General features: G+C 31.6%; 2 protein-coding genes across 3 annotated transcripts in view; one reads left to right on the top strand and one right to left on the bottom strand.

The window, feature by feature from the left end:
• LOC121122237 (BTB/POZ domain-containing protein 3) overlaps positions 1 to 22,776 on the top strand; it is a 529,811-nt gene that overhangs the window by 476,025 nt on the left and 31,010 nt on the right. For both annotated transcript variants that reach the window (XM_040717226.2, XM_071890025.1), the window contains one exon: positions 17,633 to 17,781. In XM_040717226.2, coding sequence (XP_040573160.2) covers positions 17,633 to 17,781 — 149 coding nt within the window. The remainder of the gene's footprint in view (positions 1 to 17,632; positions 17,782 to 22,776) is intronic.
• LOC121121831 (uncharacterized) lies at positions 9,687 to 11,989 on the bottom strand. Its single transcript, XM_040716822.2, has 2 exons — positions 11,816 to 11,989; positions 9,687 to 10,194 (listed from the first exon to the last, which is right to left on the bottom strand). Exons 1-2 carry the CDS (start codon positions 11,943 to 11,945, stop codon positions 9,758 to 9,760), a joined length of 567 nt encoding a protein of 188 aa, XP_040572756.1. The 5' UTR covers positions 11,946 to 11,989; the 3' UTR covers positions 9,687 to 9,757.

Here is a 22,776-nt window from a genome sequence, read left to right as displayed (position 1 = left end):
TATGTATTTAATATTAGAATGTACCTTTGTATAAAATATGTTAATATTGATATCAATAGAATAGTATATCAGTAGAAACGTCATAAGTTGATAACTCAACAATAATATTGGGTAAAGTTGGCTTACTACATTTATCATGCTTGTACACGTAATGATATGTCTATTGTATAGACCAATGGTTCCTAATCCTGTTGGAGATACTGAACCCCAATAGTTTCATATGAATATTCAACTAACCCTTCTTAATGATCTTTGGACAGTCCAGTTTATTCTTGAAAACTGACTGAAGATTTAAGACGACTAGAACTGTGCGAAAAATGGCCTGCCCTTATAAAAGAAACTGAAAATTAACCCTCACCATTAGAAGAATATTTGAGAAAAGAGCTACTTAGCTTTCATATTGTTTTATTATTTTAGCTACATTCAGCTATGAGAGACAAGATATAAGCACAAATCCCACTCCTTATGTAGCAAGCACATATATAGTGGAATTACTGCGATGTTGATTCCGATTCTACTCCGAGTCCAACAAAGACTTACATTTATAAATCCCGGGTAAACCCTTATTGTTACTCTCCGTCTTTTATGAGCACATGCACTAGTTATTACAAGAAACTCAAATAATACGATGACATGATAACCCTGACAATTTGAAGAATGTCCGGGAGGAGAGTAAATTTTCTATTTTGACGTTTTATTAAATTTGTCGAGTGTAGCTATGAAATTAAGGAACTAAACATAAATCCTGCTCTGTATCAAGCAAGGACATATTTAGGAATTAATACGATATCCGTCCTCAATTCTACTCTGAGTCCAACGAGAACTAACACCTATAACTCCCTTACAAATCCTCATGATTATTTTCAACTTTTACGCCTTATATACTTAGATGTTGTCTCCCAAAGAATGATAAAGGCTTTTGAAAGCCAAAAAAAACTCAAGTCAAGTTGCAACTACAAAAATCATCAGTCTCGTCTAGGGTCATATTTTCTACAACTTTAGTGATGCCACATGCCTCATGATCGATCCTCTCCCAGAGATAGAAATCACATAGGTTCAGGTCTGGTCTCTATAAGTGAGTACATTTTTGTGACAAGACATCCTGCACTTTTTTGGTCTTGCAAGCCGGTACATGTTGCTGTTGGAAGGTGTAAGTTCTTCTCTTTGGGTTACTCCATCGATTTAGAGCATGTGTCATTAAAAGTGCAAATCCAGAACCATTACAATTACAAAGCTGGATCCGAACGAGGTCGATCGGGCCTGCAAAAGCTCCCAGCTTCACATGGCCGAGGTTATCCAGAAGGGCAAATCTCATTAAAAATAATTGAATGTAATTAAATGTAGCTTTCAAATAATCAAAAAATTATAACTTTACCCCATCCAATTCGTTCGTTATAAACCTTTTAAAATTTCCTAATTTACCTTGACCATTCTGTATTTAAAAATAACTCGTTTTTCTAATAGTTATATAAAGTGTATCTACTTTGGAGGATCTAACGAATAAATGAAAAGAGAAGGGATTTGAGACATCTGAGTTACCCTAACCTACAACTTTATACTAATGTACAGTTTGAGTGAATCTAATGAGTTAATGTAGGAAATCTACTATATCTAATGGGCCTAAACATTAGTAAATGGATCTTCATTTATTTTATTCTTTAAATTCATTACTTTCATCATAATTGAAACTAGTCACTAAATATGTACAGACGATTATGAGACTCACTTAATGACGAAAAAATAATTTTCTTTCAAATTAAAAAAGAATAATTTTAATTGCTATGAATTTATATATGTAGATGACAAAAAGGAGCTTAATTAAGCTTTTCATTAAGGGGGAGAAGACGGGGAACTATAATGATTATCTTAAAAATAATTGCATACACTCATAAATATTGTTTTAATGTTAATTGGTAGGGGTGGGGGGAAATAGCACTGAATATTTCAAGCAACATGAGTACCCAGCATCGCTCAGAGTTATTCAGCATTGACAAACAAACAAAAAGACGAACAAAAATTGCTCGGCTAATAATAACGGGTGGTCCATTGAAATCTGAACAGTTATTAATTCAATAATTAATGAAAGTTGATAGGTGATTGAATTAATTCATACTTTCATATATTAAAGAATAAACAATTAGTTACAACAAAAAAAACGCCTGAACTCTCTAGTTTACGTACAAGTCAAGAAAATGAAACTTGAGAGTTAGGGGTTTCGAGGACCACCCTCGTCAAGTCTGAAACGTTGGAGAGGAAGAAGGACTCATTCAAAAAGGAAAAACTGTTTCTGGGTGAGTTAAAGAAAGCAGAAAAGGCCAATCACCTCAAGTACATGAGGGCCGATGCAAGAAATCTCGAGGATTCACACCAGAATGCCCATAGAGCTATCAAAATAGTGGGTGGAACGAGCCTTGTGAGGGGGAGAGGCCACTTTTGACACCAACAAATAAAGAGACCTCTCTCCTCCATTGCAAAACTCTTTTGAATATAGACTTTTGAGTTATTTGGAAATCTTTTCTAGCCCCCAGGAGCCCTAATGCCAAGGCCCTCGACTGTACATTTTGGATCCTTGATGAGGGGAAGGCCTGCAGTGTACGTCACCCAAACACTGAGTTCATAAAAGCCACTGTCCGCGAGCACTAGGACGCTATGACAGAGGACTATATACACATTAGGTGCCAGGCTTTCAGACACCGCTTGGAAGCCATCATGACCGTTAAGGACGGCTACTTTAATGATTAAGGTAGTTCAAAGACACATCTATTTATAAGATTAATTTTGTCAAAAAAATATAGTTAAAGAATAAATTATATGTTGTTGAAATTTAAAATTCTAAGTCTTCAGATATTAAACAGACCCACCCACCCCCTTATTTTCTTATTTAATATGACACGCTGAGCCTTAGTTACAAGTTCATTCCTACATTCTTCTTTCTTACATCAAATCGTCACGTAGTTCTAAAATGTGAAGGCTCTGAAAGTTAACTGTGATAATATTAGTGATGAAAATAGTAATGATAACAGATTTGTAAAATTAAAAACACTCATTAGATGGTCATAAATAAAAAAATATCGGACGATTGAGTGTCATATTTTATACAACTCAAAGAATGAGGTAGATTATTTACAAATATTTAATAACGGAGCACTTCTCATAACGTTTTTATTGATCAAAATTCAACAGTAAAATTAGCTGCGATTGGGTGAATAAACACAAGTATTATTACTCTGTAGGACATAAGCGCGAGATATCTGAGCTGAGATAAAGCTATATAAAACTTAATCTACCAGTATGCCAAAAAAATAAACTGAAAATTAATGTGGTAACTCTTACAACTTGAAGAATATTGGTGAAAAGAGCAGCTCAGCTTTTATGAGGATTTATTAGATTAGCTGCTAGCACCTATGATAGGAAGGAAATAAAATCAAATCCCACTCCATATCTAGCAAGGACATGAATTAATTCTCCACCAGAATACGCTAAGGATTTACAAATATTTGTACATGTAGTACCACCACAGTATTTTATATCCAGCCATTATATTAGACATTAATAATTCAAACTATAGTTGTTGTTTTTTCATTTTTCTTTTGCTGTTCTTCTTCACCCTTTCTTTTTGTCTTTCTTTCACGGTTTCAAATATCCCATTTCCCTCTTTTTCTTCATCTTCCTCCAATTCTTCTTCGTCTTATGTGTAATGAGGGAAGAAATACATAAAATATAAAATAGGTATAAGATATAAACTCAGGAAAGTTGATATAACATAGTATTTGGTTTGTATTGTATCTGCTGGTGTTTGTTCTAATGTAAGCATTAGATTTATGAGTTACCATAACAACAAAATATAGAACGGATTGTGTTGTGTGAGTCCCAATCCAGTCCAGTACAGTCTTAGGACTGGTCCGATCAGCTGTCCTTGAGATCGGCCCTTAAGAATATTTAAATTATTTTCAATTCAAAGTTAAAAAAGTGTCAAAGCCTTCACAATGCAGAGTATCATAAAAGTGATTATAAAATCTTATTGAAAAAAATAAATAAAATACCCAAAATATCCATTTGAAGTTAAGTAAAAAAAAATTAATGAAACTACATCTGAAGCATCTTCAAAACTCCCTCTATGTGAGTAACATATGCCTATAAATATTATCTACAATCATTTTTTGAACACATTATAATAATTAAAATCCATTAATTAGTGGTAACATTGTTTTTACTTGGTTTTTTCCAGCTGTGGAAAATACAATTCTTTTTCCACAGAGATGATATTGTATTGTCAACTTTACCTATTAGATGTAGTTAGGTGATATTTAAGTAGTATATGTATATTCTCAACTTTGGTTCGTCTTTCCAAATTCGATTACTATAACTAAGAATGCCAGGGGGAAGGAAATTAGAATCTGTAGCATGAAATAACTGATCCCAAGGGGTTTTAATTTTATGGTAGTTATATATGTAAACCCTTGTTGGACATGAATGATGTACCCTTCAATTATGATTATATGAATATTTTGTTTGGTGTGTGTTACTGTATAGATATAAATAAGGATTTAAAGATGCCTTTTAAGGATAAAAAAACGGTGAATCAAGAGATTTACAAACTTTACTTTTAAAAGGCTATGAGAGAGAGTTGAGAAAACAGCTTCAAACGCATCTATTAACGCTCTACTATTAACTAGGCTACTAGAACACTTAACAATGTCTGCAATCTTCATCAAATAAACACTATCATCTACATAATAGATCTCAAATGTAATGGTATTTTGCTTGTTTCCCGCTCATGATGATGAAATGACTAAATGATTAGTATAGTTTGTTTATGTAATAAGGACGGTGGGGACAGAGTATCAAAAAATAATTGCTGAACCTATTCATATTAATGATAAAATAAATATACATTAACAATCCACGTTTTGATGCCTTATCTTGTATACAAAAACAGATGTGAAATTTGCGTGGGCTTATTAAAGACAAGGAGTTAGCCTCAGAAGTTGTTGCGGAGTTAAAATCGTAACTCTTTTTTAAACACATAGTAGAATTGAGGAACGACATTGGAAATATTCTTGGCTATGTCCATATTTATTTCCATCTCCTTCTCCCCCCTTGCCCCAGCTATTTTTATCTGATCTAATGAAACGTCATAAAAGCTAAGCTGCTCTATTCCAAAAATTAATTTTAATAGTAAGAGTTGATTTTCCTTTCTTTTATTGAAAATAAATTGTCAAAATCCTCCCGATTAGCATCACTGTTTCTATGTGTGAGTCCTTGTTAGACTCAAAGTAGAATTGATGATAGAAATAGGCGTAATTCCTGCCAAAGTCCATGTAAGATACAGAGTGGGATTTTTGTTTAGTTTCTTCTTCTGGTTGCTACTCATAGCATATCTAATGAAACATCATGACAGCTGTCAGGGTTACCACCTTAATGTTCTGCGTCTTTTCTTTTTTAGAGCCCTGACAATATTCTTATTGTAAGAATAAGTTGAAAAGAGAAAAATTCATTAGATTTTCTTATAGAGAAGATATTATTCTACATATGGTTTTGAGTGAGAAAATACCTTATAATGGAATAAAGTGATAAAACATTCTGTGTGAAACATAAAAAACACATTTCATAAGAACTATAACGTCTTTATACTTAGGGACACAAGTGGTTGAAATGGGTTAAGGAAAAAAAATGTATAAAATGTCCAAATCTCTATTTTTCTACTGCCTTTCAGTGCTTTCTCTTCAAATGAGCTTCTCTGTTATTTTAAAACCAATTATTTTAGTTCTTCCGGCTTAACACATAGGAAGTTGCTCAGAATTAAGCATTACCAAAGTCCGTGCAACAAGGGGTCTATATAACTCCACTTTTTGAGCTAGGGTGTCCATATTTTGTTTTCCAAAAAAAGGAGATGTTGAGAATGAGAGTACATATTTTGTAATTATGTAGTAGAGTTTTTGGTATTTAAAACATGCATCTATAGGAACGCTCGGAGTGACATTTTATACATACATGTTCTCTTCTCACGAACAACGGAATCATAATAACAAATAAAATAAAAATGTTTAATATATATATTTTTTTATAATAATAAAAGATATCAAGTCCTGATTCTGATAATGGACTTCAAATATTTTTATGAAGAAGCAATATGTAAACTATTAAGAATTTATCGGTATGTAAAAATAGAAAAACTGAAAATGAATGTGGTAATCCTTACAATTTGAATAGTATTGTGGAAAAGGCAGCTTAGCTAGTAGCATGACGTTGTATTAGATCATTTGCAAACAGCCGTGAGAGGAAGGAAATTGTAGAAGAGAAAAATAATAGAAGAACAAGAGATTCTTTGTTCTCCGTTAGACGCCACTGGGTTATTTGTGATTAATACTTTATTTATTGAAATTCAAAGGAGAAAACCCCCTTTGAAACCCTTTAAATATATGTTGTTATTTTTGAATAACCACACCCTTTCATTAATGATATAACGTTAGGATAAGTGTACTTAATTTCAAACTTTAAATCTACAAAGTGAACATAAATTCCACTTCGTATCTATCAAGGATATAGGCAGAAATTAGAGAATGTCTTTACTCAATTCTAATGTTTGGGAATGAGCAGGATCCGAGATGAACATTCGCATTACATCCATTTGGTACTAAGTTGGGTTAAACTTAAGTCATTGAAAAACTACTTATTTTAAGGCTAAAACATCAGAGAATATTCATCTTGAAATTCCTACCTCTCAATTATTTATTCAAAATACTATACCTCATACAATAATAAATACAAATGAATATTGGGTAATTATGAACAGGCTCAATAAATAAAATAAACATATACATATGTATAACCTTTAGGTGGGACAATCAACAGTATTTAGTTATGAGCACCATTATTTACATTTATAAATCATAATATATGGTGACAATGTATAAATTTAATTATGCCAATTCCAACACACTTATATATATATATGTACAACACCATATTTATCATATCACAAACCCTACACTCTTGCACTCCAACTTAACTGGGCGAGATGAAAAAAGAATGTTGAAGGATATAGTCCTCTAAAGGCTTATATTCATTTCTCCTGTGTAAACTCTATCTTCAAGAATTAAAGAACAATTATAATTGCTACAGAAAATAAAACAACAACATTCATCTCGTCAATAACAACAAAACTAGTAGGATAAAAAATGCTCAGGATTTACAAACCTAGATATTAATATGTAAAGGAAAAAGACTAACTAAGTTCTGATCCTTTCATTTTGTAGCAATTAACCTAAATGAATGTAGGTATGTAAATAAAGAAAAACCTACCTATAAGATCCCATCTTAATCTTTAATATATATATATATAAGTACGAATGTGGTAGGTTTAATTTATTTTATTTTAGTAAGTAAAAAGGGACTTTTTAATGAAAGATTCACTATCAAATAATTATTACTTCATTTTCTTTGAACCGACGAATCTTGATAAGGAATAAAAAAAATTACATTGCAACATTTAAAAACAACGGCATCAACTATAATACTCCTCTAGCATAATCAATTCTGGAGTTGATCACGTTTAAAGAATTTTTAAATTTCAACTTAGCAAAACCCTTCTTGATGATTAATCGTATTTATTCATCTGGACACCTCCCTACAAACAAAAATTTTCATATTAGTCACCTAAGCTCTTGTATGAGCAGTGGGGAAGCTCTGGCATGCTGCATTCATGAAGGATCTGGATGAAGTCACAGTTTGTTCAGATCCCAAAGCAAAACTCAGGACATAAAAAATAGTCCCCTTATAAGTCTAGCAGTTTTGGTTCTCGAGACAAAGTCGAAGCAAGACCGGAACCAAGAATGTAAAATATTGATTATCGGTCTCGGTTCTGATACTTATTTTCGTTTGTTGTATTTTTTGTTATATTAATAATCTTTTAATATTCCATATACATAATTTTATGTAAATGAAATACGTCGTTACATTTATTGTGTCACGCAACCTTTCCTCGAAAAAAGTAACAAAGAAAAAAGGAAGGTGTTGGCTCAATTATGGATCCGGGTCCAATACTAAGGATGTCGGATAAAACTATAATATTTCTTAAGTCACGGTTTCCCAAACTTTACTATACCAAGATCCCCTACACCAATACATTTTTAGCTGAGCCCCCCTTTATACGAAACATGTCTACTATGGATGTGTAGACATATGTGTAGACTGAAAATAATCATCAATTCTCCATCTTCCTGTGAAATTCAATGTATTAGGAACCTTAATTTTTGGGGCCCCTATTGTAACTTGGGGCACTACGTACTCTGCGTATAAGGTAGCTCCGGTTCTGTTTGTATCTAATATAAATTTATGGGTCCGAATTTTCTAGCGATGTATCTTGTTTTAAGTGCCTTTTTTACCCAACGGAGCATGTATAAAAAATAACCCAGGCCGAAACCGTTGAAATGGACAAACCAGAGCCCATAGAGCTGCTGAACCGGGCCCAACCTTGAATACTAATCTAAAAAAATGAAATAATCAGATCAACTAATAACCCCATAACTCAACAAAATTTTACTACTTCAAAAATCTTTTGAATTCCATATTCAAGTCAATTTGTTCTGGACCCACTGATTAGAAAATCAGTAATTTTTTTTTTTTTTTTTTTTTTTAATTTCAACTTTTTTGAGTTTTTTTAACTATTAAACCCCATAAAAATTAGTATATTCTTTGTAAAATTATATGCTTATATTTGATATGCAATCAGCCAATGTTGAGACAATACAATTAAAAAAATATAAAAACCAACATATTTTAAGGGTTTTGTTTGAAAAGAAATACGCCTCACTGGCTCAACATTTTTTATGACAAATGACTTTATTTGAACAATGAATAATTAAGTTTTCATTCACAAAAGAGTATTTTTCTTACATATCTAGTTTAGGTATAATATTGATTTATTTTTTGTTTTTAATTAGGAAAGATTAATCAAAATTGTTACTATAATAACAACCAAATGGGTAAATACACTTAAATGATTTTTATTTTCAAAGTGAAATATGTGCTGCAGGTACTCGCAGCCTTGATACCAAATATACGACCGGCTGGCATAGGAAGAGGAAGATTTTTGTCGTAATTTACGTTTATTTGTCCTGGTGTCAGCATCTCCCTCTGAAAGAAGAATTATCACCTATATTGTTCTTGTGAAAAAAGCTATCTTAAATGTAGAAAGTTCTCCATTTATAGCTGTAATTAATATTCTCTCCCCCCTCCTCTCAAAATCATATAAAAGGTAGCTGATATTAACAATTCATTAAGTCATTAGTATAATATGTTTAGTTTTCGCCTTCTCTTCGAGTTCCTACACAAATCACAAATCTAGCTATAATACAGCCATTCATTTCAAGAGTATCTTGATAAAATCCGTTATTGACATGCAAATAATAGAACCTTAGTTGATGGTACTGAGAATATTGAAAAGTCAAGATTCAAATAGTTATGTTAATTCAGGGAAACAAAACTAGAATTTTTGGAAGAAGGTTGTGCAGGATTTGGATTTGAACGGTGAAAATAAAAGTTGCTATTTATTTTTAAGGAACCCACAATATCAAGGGGGCGATCTCTTTAATCACCCTTTTTTAACAACTCTAAACTTATGTAGCATGAATGAGACACAGATTATGAGACAATGAAAGTTATTTTGAGAAAAATAAAAAAGGTTATTCGTTACCACAAAGTTGGATCTCATTTATTTGTAGGATCTGAGGTGTAAAAAAAAGTATTCACAACTTTACTCTAGGATTGTATACAGAAGTATGGTCCCAAGAAGCCCCAAAGTTCCCAACATCGGAGTATTTTTGATAGCATTCCCAGGGGCTCCTGGCACTAAAATAACGGCTCCTCCTACTTCGTCATCACTTCCGTTCTGTGATGACGTTCCATCCCCACGATTACAGAGATCTCCTTTACAACGACTCCTATATGTGATATATACACCATCATCATCTTTACTTACGGCACTCCCTCGTGGACACACATTTGCTTCTCCAATTTTACAACAAGCACGAGTGAAATACATCTCATCCCCATTGATTTTAACTATTTTACGGGTATAGCAATGATCATGCTCCGGATTGTTGCAGACACTTGATGTTTGAGTCTCAGGATGTGTAATGCATTTTGGGTTAGGATTATTGGTGTCATGATTACAGGTGTAGCACTTAAGACCTGCAAAAATTATTAATAACTACTAGTGTTGAGAATTTGTGGAAAACCGATTTTTTATGTTTCTTTAATTGGTCAGATGCAGTTGCAGTGATGAAGTATAAGTACACATTATACAGGGTGATACAGATAAATTGGGATCATCTTTATAGGGTTATAACAAACAATCTAGATGGGGAGAACTTTAATTCATTTATTATTTGAGAGCTGAATTTAATGATATTGAATTATTCATAATTAGATCCACTTCTCTTGATAACCTTGGGCAAATGGCGACGGAAGTTTTAACAGGCCCGACCGACGTTGTGCAGATCCAGCATTGTACGGATAATGGACTTCTTCAAAGCCTCCACAGATAAATGATTATTGGGACAGGCCTCATGTTCGATCCTCCCAAAGGGATTGAAATCACATGGGTCCCATTACGTGCTGTTTGCAGGCCAAAAATCCGGCCTTCATTTTGTGGTAAAAACTTTCTGCTGTTGTTATTGTTTTGGCCTTGTGAGCAAGTGCACTGTCTTGTTTGAAGCTTTTTATTTCTTCCTCTGGCTACTCCATCCATCCAAGGAATGTCAATTTAAAGTGCAAAACCAGTACAATGGGAATGCTGATTCCGAACGAAGTCGCCAGGGCCTGTCAAAGCTTCAGGTGCCGTATGACCGAGGTTATCAGGAAAGACGGATTTCATTATGAATATTTCAATGTTATTAAATTTATCTTTCAAATATTTTTTTTGTTCCACCCTATCTAGGTCATTCGTTAAAAGCCTTTAAATTTTTTCCTGATTTATTTGTACCACTCTGTAGAATTAGAATGACTCTATCTTACCTAGAAATTGTCTTTGAAGTTCATATACAATAAGCATATTTCCTATTGGAGGCACAAACGAGTATCAAACCTAAACACATTTAGTTGTGTTTTGTACGGTTCTATCTTAAGTGATTTTTTCCAGACTGATTTGGACTGATATTTTGTTACAGACTGCAATCTCATATAAGGGATCGTTGTTTTTTTTTGTTTTTTTAAATATATATATATTCCTTTAAATGGTCAGATGGAGTTGAACTGATTAAGTATAAGTAAACATTCTAGTATTACATTTACTCCATCTCACCTAGGAATTGTCTTTGAATTCCATATACATTAAGTAGATGTCCTTCTCTAGGAACGACAGGGGCGCAAACACACACAAATTGAGTTTAAGTGAATAATTTATCCCGAGTCATTTAGATCGAAATTTAATTATTTTCAAATCGTTGACTGATTTTTGTGGTTTCAATACTTAGCCATTTTTTGGTTCACAGTCTACGATTTATGAGGCACAATTAACTTCATATGAGATTATTTTTTCAATATTCAGAATTTGGAAACACAGCTGAAGTTCTCAAAAATACATCAATCTAGACCGAATTTTAATTGAGAACGATAAAAATCTACTTTTTTAAAAGACAGATCCAGTCCAACTTTTACTTTTAGACGAGTACTGACAGAACTTTTTTTAAAGAATCAAGTTATATCGGTCCACTGAAAATTATTGTAGTCTCATAGAGGTCACGGATTTTCAGACCGAACCACAACACTAGTAACATATATTTTATTATGAAAAGAAACAAGGGGATCTTACCTTTAACGTTTGAAGAAGCTATGAAATACAATGAGATGAGTGTAAAAATAAGGTTAAACGGACTCATGTTTGAACGTTTGGCAATCGTTCCCTTGATAGGAGTACATAAATACATATAAAAGTTGAACATTATCTGCTAATTGATAAGGTTTTTTATGAGTGGATTAGAGGTATATGAAATATTATATACAAAGCAGTGAAAAAAATTTTATCTTAAATTTATCTTTAAATATATTGTCAATAAAAGTTGTATAGTGTGTTTTATTCATAATTCATATATATTCATAAGAATATATAAGAAATGCACCGGGCACACGCTTCAGGTGGTGGGGAAAGGGGGGGGGGGGCAGCAAGGGGACCATGACTAGTATTGTGTACGGTCATTATTTATTCAGTGCAAATGAGACTTAGGATCGGTCCTATGAGTCCTTAGGACTCTCAGTCCTGGGACTTTTTTCTAAAATTGTCAATGTTTTATTAAGCCAGAAATATATTTGATATATATTAAGAGCATTGCACACATATCTTGGAAATATATTCATATTTTCCTTGTAATACAACATAATACAAGCATGTATTATTTTTGCTTAGTTACATATGTAATTTCCTAGCAAAGGTTTACCCGACGTTGCTCGAGCCAAAGAGGGAGCGGGAAATCATATCGACAATGGTCAATGTTATTTCTACTTAACCCGCCCTTAGTGAACTGGGATTTTACACACCCTAAGATGGATAAAATGTTTCTTATTGCGTTTAATCTCAATTTTATCGTCAATACTTTTTAGTAAATATTAAATCTTGATATATGGAAGCTTTTTTATCTGGATAATGTCTTGTTTAAAATTTATTCGTATAGTTAGCCATTTTTAGATCGAGGTTGAGTTAACTTCATTTGTAATACATTTAGAGAATGAACTCATTATTACAGTTGTTTTTTTAAAGCTATTAATCACTTTTTGATTTAGAACTCAACCTTATATGACCCCCTCCCCAAAAAAATGGGATCATCTGTCTTAGCCTGACTAGCTTCGAAAGAGACACCCATGAAAAGTTTCAGCCTCTTAGGCTCAAAAGCATGGGGACCCATAAAGGACGCACAGAAACTATATTTTATATGTATACAGATTGTAATATATAATTAAGTAATTTAGTATATGATAAAACATCCTTAATCACGTCACAAGGGATCGATTTTTTAAAATGAACTGATAAATGGGACTAGACTGTGGTGCTCACTCATAAATAAAACCGACACAACATTAGCCAAGGGCGCTCCCATTTTTAAAAATAGATTTACTGTATTAAAAAAAACGTTCTAGTTATAAAATATACTTTCTCTTAATATCACATGAGAAATTCATTCGAATTTACAGTTGGTTCTGTTTTAATACTTCAGTTTCCATATCATATCTATAGTTCTAAAAAATGATCCCTCCCCTTTTTAGTCACTGCTCGGGCCCTGATCGTGTTCATCTTATTAAGATTGTATTTCAAAGGTGGGGATTTTAAATCTTAAATTTTAGACCTAAATATCTTGTCACCCCTTAGATATATGTTTATGAAAGTGTGCTCATCAGATTCAGATTCATTATTATGTGCCTCTGTACTCTGTAGCCTCTCGCCAAAGGACATAAATAACTCCATAAAGAATGCTACAGAGCTCAAATTGATGTTAACAGATCCAGTGTTATGTCAGACTTTGAAATTGTTGCGATTTGTACAAATCGGGGTAATAAGAGCTAATTTTTCCCGGTAAAACGCACATTTTTAGAATTTTCATGTTTTAAGAAAGGAAATATGGCATCTTACCCGCTCGGAATCTTAACTTTATGGACTATTATGCTTGGGGGTTCTTGGAGATATATTCTGATAAATATGCACAAACACTGTTGTGTCCTTTTGGGCTTTCATTCTCGAATCAGTGGGTAATATAGACAAGGAGTTCTTCATTAAGGCATTTGCCAGGTTCATGACCAGATTGGAGGTTGTTATAGAAACTTGAGGTGGTTGCCCTAAGTGATTTACTTCATTATGGACCCTGTCATGTAAGAGAAAAAGATTTGTTAATTGCTCAATTAATTTTGGGTAAGTAACGAATTTAGACTTCAATATCTTTGCAACCCTGATCCTATATATTACATATATCAGAATTATGTGATAAAACTGTGTACGGAAAAAAAAAGTCTTTGAGATACATTCCGAATACAAACACCGTGCGGTCAATATTGTTTTCCTTTGTACCGTGTGCAGGCCTAAGGAGATTATAAAACTTATGAAGCTCCTAAATTCAACTGTTAACGGTGTTGCCAAGTCTTTCAAGGAATTTGATGGGTTGGAAACACCTGTAAGGAAGACTCATGATCGTTCTGACAGCAAAAAAAAAACACATCCAAGACTTCCTGAATTGAAAGGAAAAAGGAAATTTAGTCTCTTAGCTCAGTGGATCTGAACCCCTTGTTCTATGTACTATATGTGAAGCGTCTTGGAGAGAGTTCAATAAACGTGCAGATAACACTGTTGAATCCTTACAGGCTTCTATTCTCGAACCAATGGGCAACATGGACAAATAGTTATTCATCAAGGTCTGTGCTATGTTCATGATCAGGTTGGAAGCTGTGGTTGAAACTGGTTGATTTGAGTGACTGACTTCATTAAGACCCCATCATGTAGGAACAACAGATTTTTGAATTGCTCAATTCATTTTTAGGAATGAAGTATAATAATACTTAACTTTCCCGGATTTAGATTACCAACCCCATATACATATACACTTTTTGTTAGTTATCAGGGATTAGAATGTTGAAAATTGGGGTCATCTTAATCAATATTTCAAAGAAAGAACCCATACCCAAAAAAATTATTTTGTATGAGGAATAAGTAGAGACAAACTAATAAATAAAATAGAAACTTTTTTTTAAAAATGTATGAATGTATTTATAAAAAGTTCTAAAAACTCTTAGATATACAATGAATATAAATATTAGTTTTATCCGTTGGATTATCAGGATTACAAGTTAAAGTCGGATATAATATTATAAAGATCTTTTTAATATAATAATAACAGAGATAATAAAAATGACTAGGTTTTCCAAGATTATCCCTCCAGCTCTTCTACACATAAGATTAATTTGTTATTGTCTATCTCTGTAACGTAAAGGAAGGGAAATGGATCTGTATCATAGTTGAAAATAATAGAAAGAAAGAAAAAAAAAGATCGTGTTTACCATGACAATTTGAAGAATATTTGGAAGGAAAGCAGCTTAGCTGTCATTGTTTATCATTAGATTAGCTGCAAGCAGCAATGAGATGAAGCAAATAAACAGAAATAAATCCTACTCCACATTACAAGCCCCTTCACCTTTGTACTCCAACTCCCCCCCACCCCCTCCCACCACTCCAAACTATTGTGAGCGAGAGGAGAGAGAGAGATTGTTCCACCATATTGAAGGATATATAGTCTTGGTGACTAGGGAAGGTGCACACAAGTTATCGGACTACCTCCTTTTTTATTTCACTTCCCCTCTCCTAAGCCCGCACTTGGAAGGATCGCCATTATTTTGACTGAGAAGAAAAGAGAAGAAAGATCACATGCATGTTTATTGCTTAAGTTCAAGACGTACCTACACTCATATGGCCCCCCTATCTAACACATTATTCAATGGCAAGCCTTTGTCTTATATTTTTTAGAAGGATTGCATGATACAATAAAGGTAAGGATGTGCATTGTATGCCTCAATCCTTGGGTAGAAAAAAATTTGAATCCAAGAAATGAGAAGGAAAAACAAAGGAACAACTTTTAAACAAAGCAGTTAATTAAATTCACTAAACTTTTATTTAAAATGGTTAAAATTATTTATAAAATCTAAACAATACAGTATCATGACAAATAAAGAATTTCCTTTCCTCAAATGTAATGTGTCAGGAGCATACTAAAAAAGGACTGGCCATAAAATGTAGATTCAAAGGAATGTTAAGCATTTTTATAAATTTTGGGGTGTATAATATCCCAGTTCACTAAGAGAGTGTTAAAGAACTACTTTTTTCTTTTTTTAAATAATGTTCGAATTTAAGTAATAAATATATAGATTAATTAAAAACATGTCATTTTTCATTTCTGGAGGTACTTATGTATCAGCAGCCTACTCATTTATATGGATATAAGTATAGTTTATATATGTCTTCCTTTGTCAAAACATAGATAATATAAATAACGAAGGTACATAACTTAGATGGAAAAAAAAGATCCATAGAAAAACATTGTCAGAGTATAGATTTGTTTTTGTGATTACTACATGGGGCAAAGAGAGAACGCGGAAATTGAGAATTAATTCACTCCTTCATTTTACAGTATATGGCTCGCTCAGGCCTGTCTGATTGTTGTAATATAATTCGAAAAAATTACACCTAAGACACTGGTTAAAGGGCTCTTCATACGTCAGTGATGATAGCTTTAATATTTTATAACTTACAAACAATAGTGTTCAGCATTGATTGGAGTAATTAGGGGTCCACAAACCGACAAACCTTGCTTTACTACTATAGAAGATAACTCCCCAACAAATCCTTAGTTTTACTGTACGTTGTTCATGAGTACATTGTTACTTAGTTACTCATTACGTTAGTGTTCTCTCCTCGATAATGAAAATGAAAGTATAAAAAATACTGTAATTTCACATTATTTATTATTAACTAATAGGAACCGGTTATTTTGCATGGATCCTAAAGTTAAAAATATTTACAGGAATCCATCTCAACAACAATACCCTAGGAAATTAGAGACTCTATTCTACAAGTCTACTTTTTGTACAAAAATGGACGTCCATGAGAAAGAAAAAATGAATTACAATTTATCTCCTGAGCCTTTAGTCTTACTTTTAACAATTTATGTTACCTATTTATTCATTTAATTACTGAGAATAGAACAATAAGAACAATCATTCCTTACAAACATAGTCTCAACTCCTTCTTTTGTTTTAACATTTTCTTTAGTTGAAGTATAGTTCTTATTTCTTGAGTATATACAAAGAGAAAAAGACCCCTTTTGAGCTTTGTAGAAATTTACACAACATTTTATTGATAATGGGTACTTGTGACAGATTTTTACGTTTCATTTTATATATGTATTGATCTAAAATGAATTTAAAATATCAGATTTTTTGTGTGTGTGTGTGACCCTTGTGTCAGCCAGTAGGCACCCCAGCGTTTTTAAGATACTTGAGAAAAGCTGACTTAGAAAGTAGTGAATGTTAGTCAAAATAGGGCATTAAAAAAAGTAACTATTTGAAAGAAATTAGCAATCCTTGAAAAGTTTTAATATAATAAGGGAGATATTTAATAATTATCTATTCTTTTTAACTCGGAAAACGAATTTAACAAAATGTTTTGACTTCTTGTTAAATATAAACAACAAAAATCCGCGCGTTATACGCAGTATAATTCTGTTTTATTTATAATTTTGTATGATTAACAATCATTTTTCTTTTTTGCAAATTGATTCTTTATTAGTATCTGCTTTTTTATACAAATTTTAATTTTGACTTGCATTGATTATTTTCAAGGTAAAAGTTCTACTGTACCTTTTTAATCGGGGAGTATATTACTATAAAGGCTTAGGACAGCTCCTAAAGATGGATCAGTATGGCTAAAACTTCGATTTCTTCATTTTTTGTCAGAAAGAGCCATGTCCACGTGACAATTTGGGTGAAAAATAAGGAACAGTATAAAATATTTATTTTACAGTTAAATTATTTGAATTTTTTCTCTCATATTTGTAGTAATATAAATTTTAATGGACCAAATTTTCTTGTTAAATTACAGCCACGTGGGTTTGCATATGACAATGAGAAGAAACCCTTGCGGAGGAGGCGTAACAAGGACTCTATTGAGTCCATTGAATCACTTGCTAATGTTCCTACGAAGCAGTACTCAGAGAGAATTGGTGCTCAGCAACCACAGTTGCATAATTGGTGAGTCAAATTTATATTTCGTATACAAATATTGAAATGTGTAATTAATTATTTTATGAAGACTGCGTTGGGATTTGCAACCAAGTATTGTTATATTATTAAAACATTCTTTGTAGATCAAATTCACAGTCATAAATTGAAATATGTGGTCCGTTAACACAAAAGCAAGTTAAAATATGTTTTTTTATTACATTTGTATACTTCATTTAATTATCATTCGTTTCTATCAACAAATTATTCTTATGAATCCTTTGGAAGCTCAAATAATTGCACTTAAATTATAAAAGTTATCGTCACAATACATATGATTTGAAAATGACTATATCAGGAGTGAATAAAGTATCATAAATCAAATAAAGGTGTTAAAATATATTTTATATTCTAGGGTCACATAAACCATCCCATAAATTTTTATACAATACCTATAACTACTCAAAATCAGTTTTTAAAAAAATGGACTTTATGAAAATATGAATTAAAAATAGACCCTTTTCCTGATTTTGTTCAAAGATTATGTTTTCTTAACTTCCCACATATTTATTCCATTTTCATACATTAATCATCTATATCAGAAATTTGTTCATCATAAAGTTGCTTAACTACTAATCATAAAAAGTTTAAAGATTAATCCACAAAATCATTTACGTCAATAGCAACAGAATGTAACTCAAATCTCAATCTTTTAATTGTTTAACCCGAAGCTAAAATTGATGAATGGTTTGTACTTAATCAAGGGGGTCCACAGAATTATATTTTGGGGCAGACTTGGTTTTTTGTTTTAAATATTTAAAAAATCCATAGTTTGTTTTTTAAATCAAGAATTAAATTTTTTGTAGGAAATATATTCAAAAATTACATTTCCTTATTAAATTTTTTGGAAAAAAATTTCAAAATCCATAGCCATTAACAAAAAAAAATTTGGGGATTTTTTTAATTTTACATTTTTTTGGAAAAAATAAAATTGAAAAAATAAACTTCAAATATGTAATTTTTTGAGAAAAAAAAAAATTCCAATATTAAATTTTTGAAAAAAAATTTAGAATCCATATCTACTAACAAAAATAATCAAGTTTTTGGAAAAAAACATCAAACATCCACATGTGTTTGCAAAAAATAATTTTTCGGAAAAAAAATTGAAAAATTAGATTTTTTAGACAAAAATTATAAAGACTTTTTTTTTAACTTAGGTATTGGGGGCTGCGACCCCTCCAGCCCACTATTAACATACACCCCTATTAATAACAAAAAAAATTATAGACTGAGGAACGAGTATTATTTATCAAAACTCTAGAAAATTATACTCATATTTTATTCGGCTGTTAAACGTAAATATGTTTATTTTTTTTTAAATATATAAAAATTACAAACTATCTAATGAAGGTTTTCTCATTTTTCCATGAGCAGATTCCGAGATATATTCGTATCTCGATAGTGAATACTAAATACCATGACATTTAAACATTTTTATTATATTAACAGACAAAATAAAACAATTGTAGCTTGAGGTGTTGGGTTTCTTTTGAAAAAATGTGAACAATTTTAGACATGTTTTTTGTAAAGAAAATATTTTTAATGACCGTTTTATAGAACATGTAATACTTTTCCTAAAAATGATAATTTTTAGTTTTTATAAATACTAACTATAAGTTGACTGTCACAGGCTTTGACTATCCCCGCAGGTTGAAATAGATAAAACAGATACAATAAAAACAAGGTCCTTAATTATGCAGTAAAATAAGTCTCGCTCCCCCCTTTTCTTCACGCTAAACGTAATGTGTAAAAAAATGATCTGTGTAAAGATACAACTAAGTACAGCGATTAAAAAAGGAAAAACGGTTGATGCGTGTGCTCTTTCTTCTTTTTTGTTCATTGCGCAATCAGTCGTGTTAACATCACCCTCTAAAAGAAGAATTTTCACCTATCTTTGTTGTAAATTTTGTTTTAAATGTAGAGTGTAACAGTAACTCTATTCTTCATGAATAAATTATATCTTGTTGAAGTTTAAAATCCAAAATATTCAGATTGCAATGCACACTCGCTAACTGGCAGCTGATATAAACAAGGGTCTTAATTCAGTATACCATATGTATACCCTTCTCCTTGCGCTCTTACACAAATCCCATCTATACTCATGTCCATGGATGAGTTGTCTAGAATAAAATAACTACTTTTACTAATTAATGGTTGTTGTGTGTTCTCTTTTATCGTTTTGTTCAAAATTTAATCGGTCGTTGTGGTAATAACTGTTCTTTCTGACATTTGCATTATTGCTTATCTTCGGTGCAAATTGTTATACAATGCATAATTAAATATATAAATATGAATTCAAATATATTTTTAAAGGATTTTCCCCCTGCACCAATGCTATATTTGTAAATAGAAAGTTCTTTTATTTATAGCAGTAATTCCCCAAAAATCACATAACAGGAAGTTCATACCCAATTAGCCTGTATATATGCATGAACCAAAGCCTTTTTTATTCTCCCATTTCCTCCCAAAAGAGGAATTGATTACTCACGTAATTGATATGTATGATATTCTTCCCTCCCTCACAAAATCTGGTTAAATGATATAACAATCAATTAGGCCCAATATGGAAAGCCTCTACCTCTTTTTTTAATAATGAAATGTTTCTATTTCATGCCAAGGATTTTTTTTTTTTCTTCATACACTTTTTCTTATTTTTTTTATTTTCTTCGATTTCTTGCCAAATTCTTGGTAAGATTTTTTTCATATCCATTACATACTTTTACTATAAGCATATTCTTCTTCTTTTTGGATTGGTTTCTAATATTTATGATCCAATCACCATCTTCCTCGTTAGAGGTTTTTTGCTTTTTTTTTTTTTTTGTTTATTCTATCAAATAGGAAGAAATCAAATTATTTTGATGTTATAAGTTGGTTTGCAAATAGTGAAGGATATTTTTGATGATTTTACCATGAATTGACGACTTTTGTTTTTAGTTATTGTTGTTCTTTTTTTCAAAATAAATTAAACCGATTCTTTATGTAACATCACATACTGCACAATCGGTGTAAATTGATTTTTTTTAATAAATATAAAAAAGATTGCTATTCTTTGATAGTGAAATTAAGATTATTTTCGTTTATTCAATCCCTCTCTCTTTTATTGGTCAAATAGAGTTACACCAATTAAGTTTAACTAAAGAAGGGATATGTTTACAGAAATAGTCAGTTTAGAAATTAGAACTGAAATAATGGTCATTGTGAGTGCCCGTTTCTCTTTATTGTCCATTATTTGATAGGTCGTCGTGGATTTAATATCTTCTTGTGAAGTAAGCATTACTAAAAAATCAATCTATAGAATCGCTCTACAGCCTATTATTAGCCAAAATTTGGGCTGAATGAACTCATATGTTTGTTCCCCTCTCTGACTATTTATGAATGTACATACATTGATCAATATATATTTTAGTTGGAAAAATGAGAAAAGTGCAATACTTTTTGTAACTGTGACCGGAATAGTGTGGGGTTTTTTTTCCAAATCTGTGATCATAATTCTTGCATTCTTAAACGGAGAACATCTTCGTAGAATGAAATCACAAGATGAAAAATGAAGAGTAACAATGAGCATTTGTTGTAGAGGTATAAGTGTAAGATCTTGTTGGACTCAGAGTAGAATTAAGGATTTACATTTGAGTAATTCCAGCCTATATATCATTGCTAAATACAGAGTAGGATTTCTGTTTATTTCCTTCATCCTAAGACTGCTCTCAGCTAATCTAATAAAACGTCATTACAGCTAAGCTGCTCTCCTTCAAAAAAATCTTCAAATGGTCAGGGTTACCATATTAATTTTCCGTTTATTTTTATTGAATATACTGGCAGGTTATGTATATTACAATACTTTTATGTAAAGGAGCGTCCGCAGGGGGTAAGTTGGAAAAAATTTTGGTTCTAAATTTGGGGGCTACAGCTCCTGTAGCCCCCCCAAATTTAGAAATGTTTACTTTTTAACAGCAAATTTAAAATTGATTTTTTTTTTCAAAAAAAAAAATACTTTTTTTGTAAACAGCTGTATATTTCAGGGGGAAAAAAATAAAAAATAATTTACAATCCAAAAACCAAGTTCTCTTGAAAAAATATAATCCCTGCAGACGCCCCTGAATGTATTAATCAATATTCTAGCAAATAAATAATCCAGATCTTTAACTACTATTTGATTAACTTTCTTAAATAATGTTCATTCAAATGTCTATACACAGTTATGTTAATCGTTTGTATTTATTAACTCATCCGATTTTTTTGGATATGGTAGTCTGAAAAATGAATATTATTCTCCTTGGCAGTTGTCTTTAATATTTAGTTCCTGAGTAGGGAATATCCTTTCTAAAATAGATTCAATTATATTCATCACCTGTTTAAACGTTCGTGTTCGGAGCGTAACCTTAAGGATTTGTTGCAGAGCTATAATTGTAAGTTCTGTTTGGGCTCAGTGTAGAATTGGGGATCAAAATCGTAGTAATTCTTGACAATGTCCTTGTTTATATCCTTTTCTCCTTCCTCCCTTGTCACAGCTGATTGTAGCGGATCTAATGAAACGTTATGAGTATCATTCTTTCTCTCCTCTAAAATATTATTCAAATTGTCAGGGTTACCATGGTGATTTTCGGTTTCTTTTTTTTAAATGCCCATTCTACAGTGGATTTTCATCATTAGCCTTACATACATTTATAACTTTATAACATTTATAATTGTGCATTCAGTTTTCTCTTTAAGGTATTCGTTATTTCATTTTTATTACAGCTGTTGTTATACATTACTACTACTTGTAAGCAATTTACATAAAGAAACGAGGGGGGAGATGAAGAAAATAATTCCGTTTAGTAGATTTTTTTTGGCAAGTTATTTATTAAATTATTTTCTTTATTTTAATGGTGATATTCTTGTTCCTTGTTTGAGATACCACAATATATATGTTTATTAGACTGGGTAGAAAATCAGAATTAGATAAATAGATGATGGCGATTATTT

The sequence above is a fragment of the Lepeophtheirus salmonis genome, chromosome 7 (assembly GCF_016086655.4).
Source record: "Lepeophtheirus salmonis chromosome 7, UVic_Lsal_1.4, whole genome shotgun sequence".
Lineage (NCBI taxonomy): Eukaryota > Metazoa > Arthropoda > Copepoda > Siphonostomatoida > Caligidae > Lepeophtheirus > Lepeophtheirus salmonis.
This window is presented reverse-complemented; position numbering and strand designations above follow the sequence as displayed.

What these genes read in the sequence shown, in the direction of transcription:
- LOC121121831 (XM_040716822.2), bottom strand. Translation starts at nt 11,945, where the DNA reads ATGTTCAACTTTTATATGTATTTATGTACTCCTATCAAGGGAACGATT. An exon ending in AGCTTCTTCAAACGTTAAAG is followed by an intron (nt 10,195 to 11,815) that starts GTAAGATCCCCT and finishes TAATTTTTGCAG; the next exon opens with GTCTTAAGTGCTACACCTGT.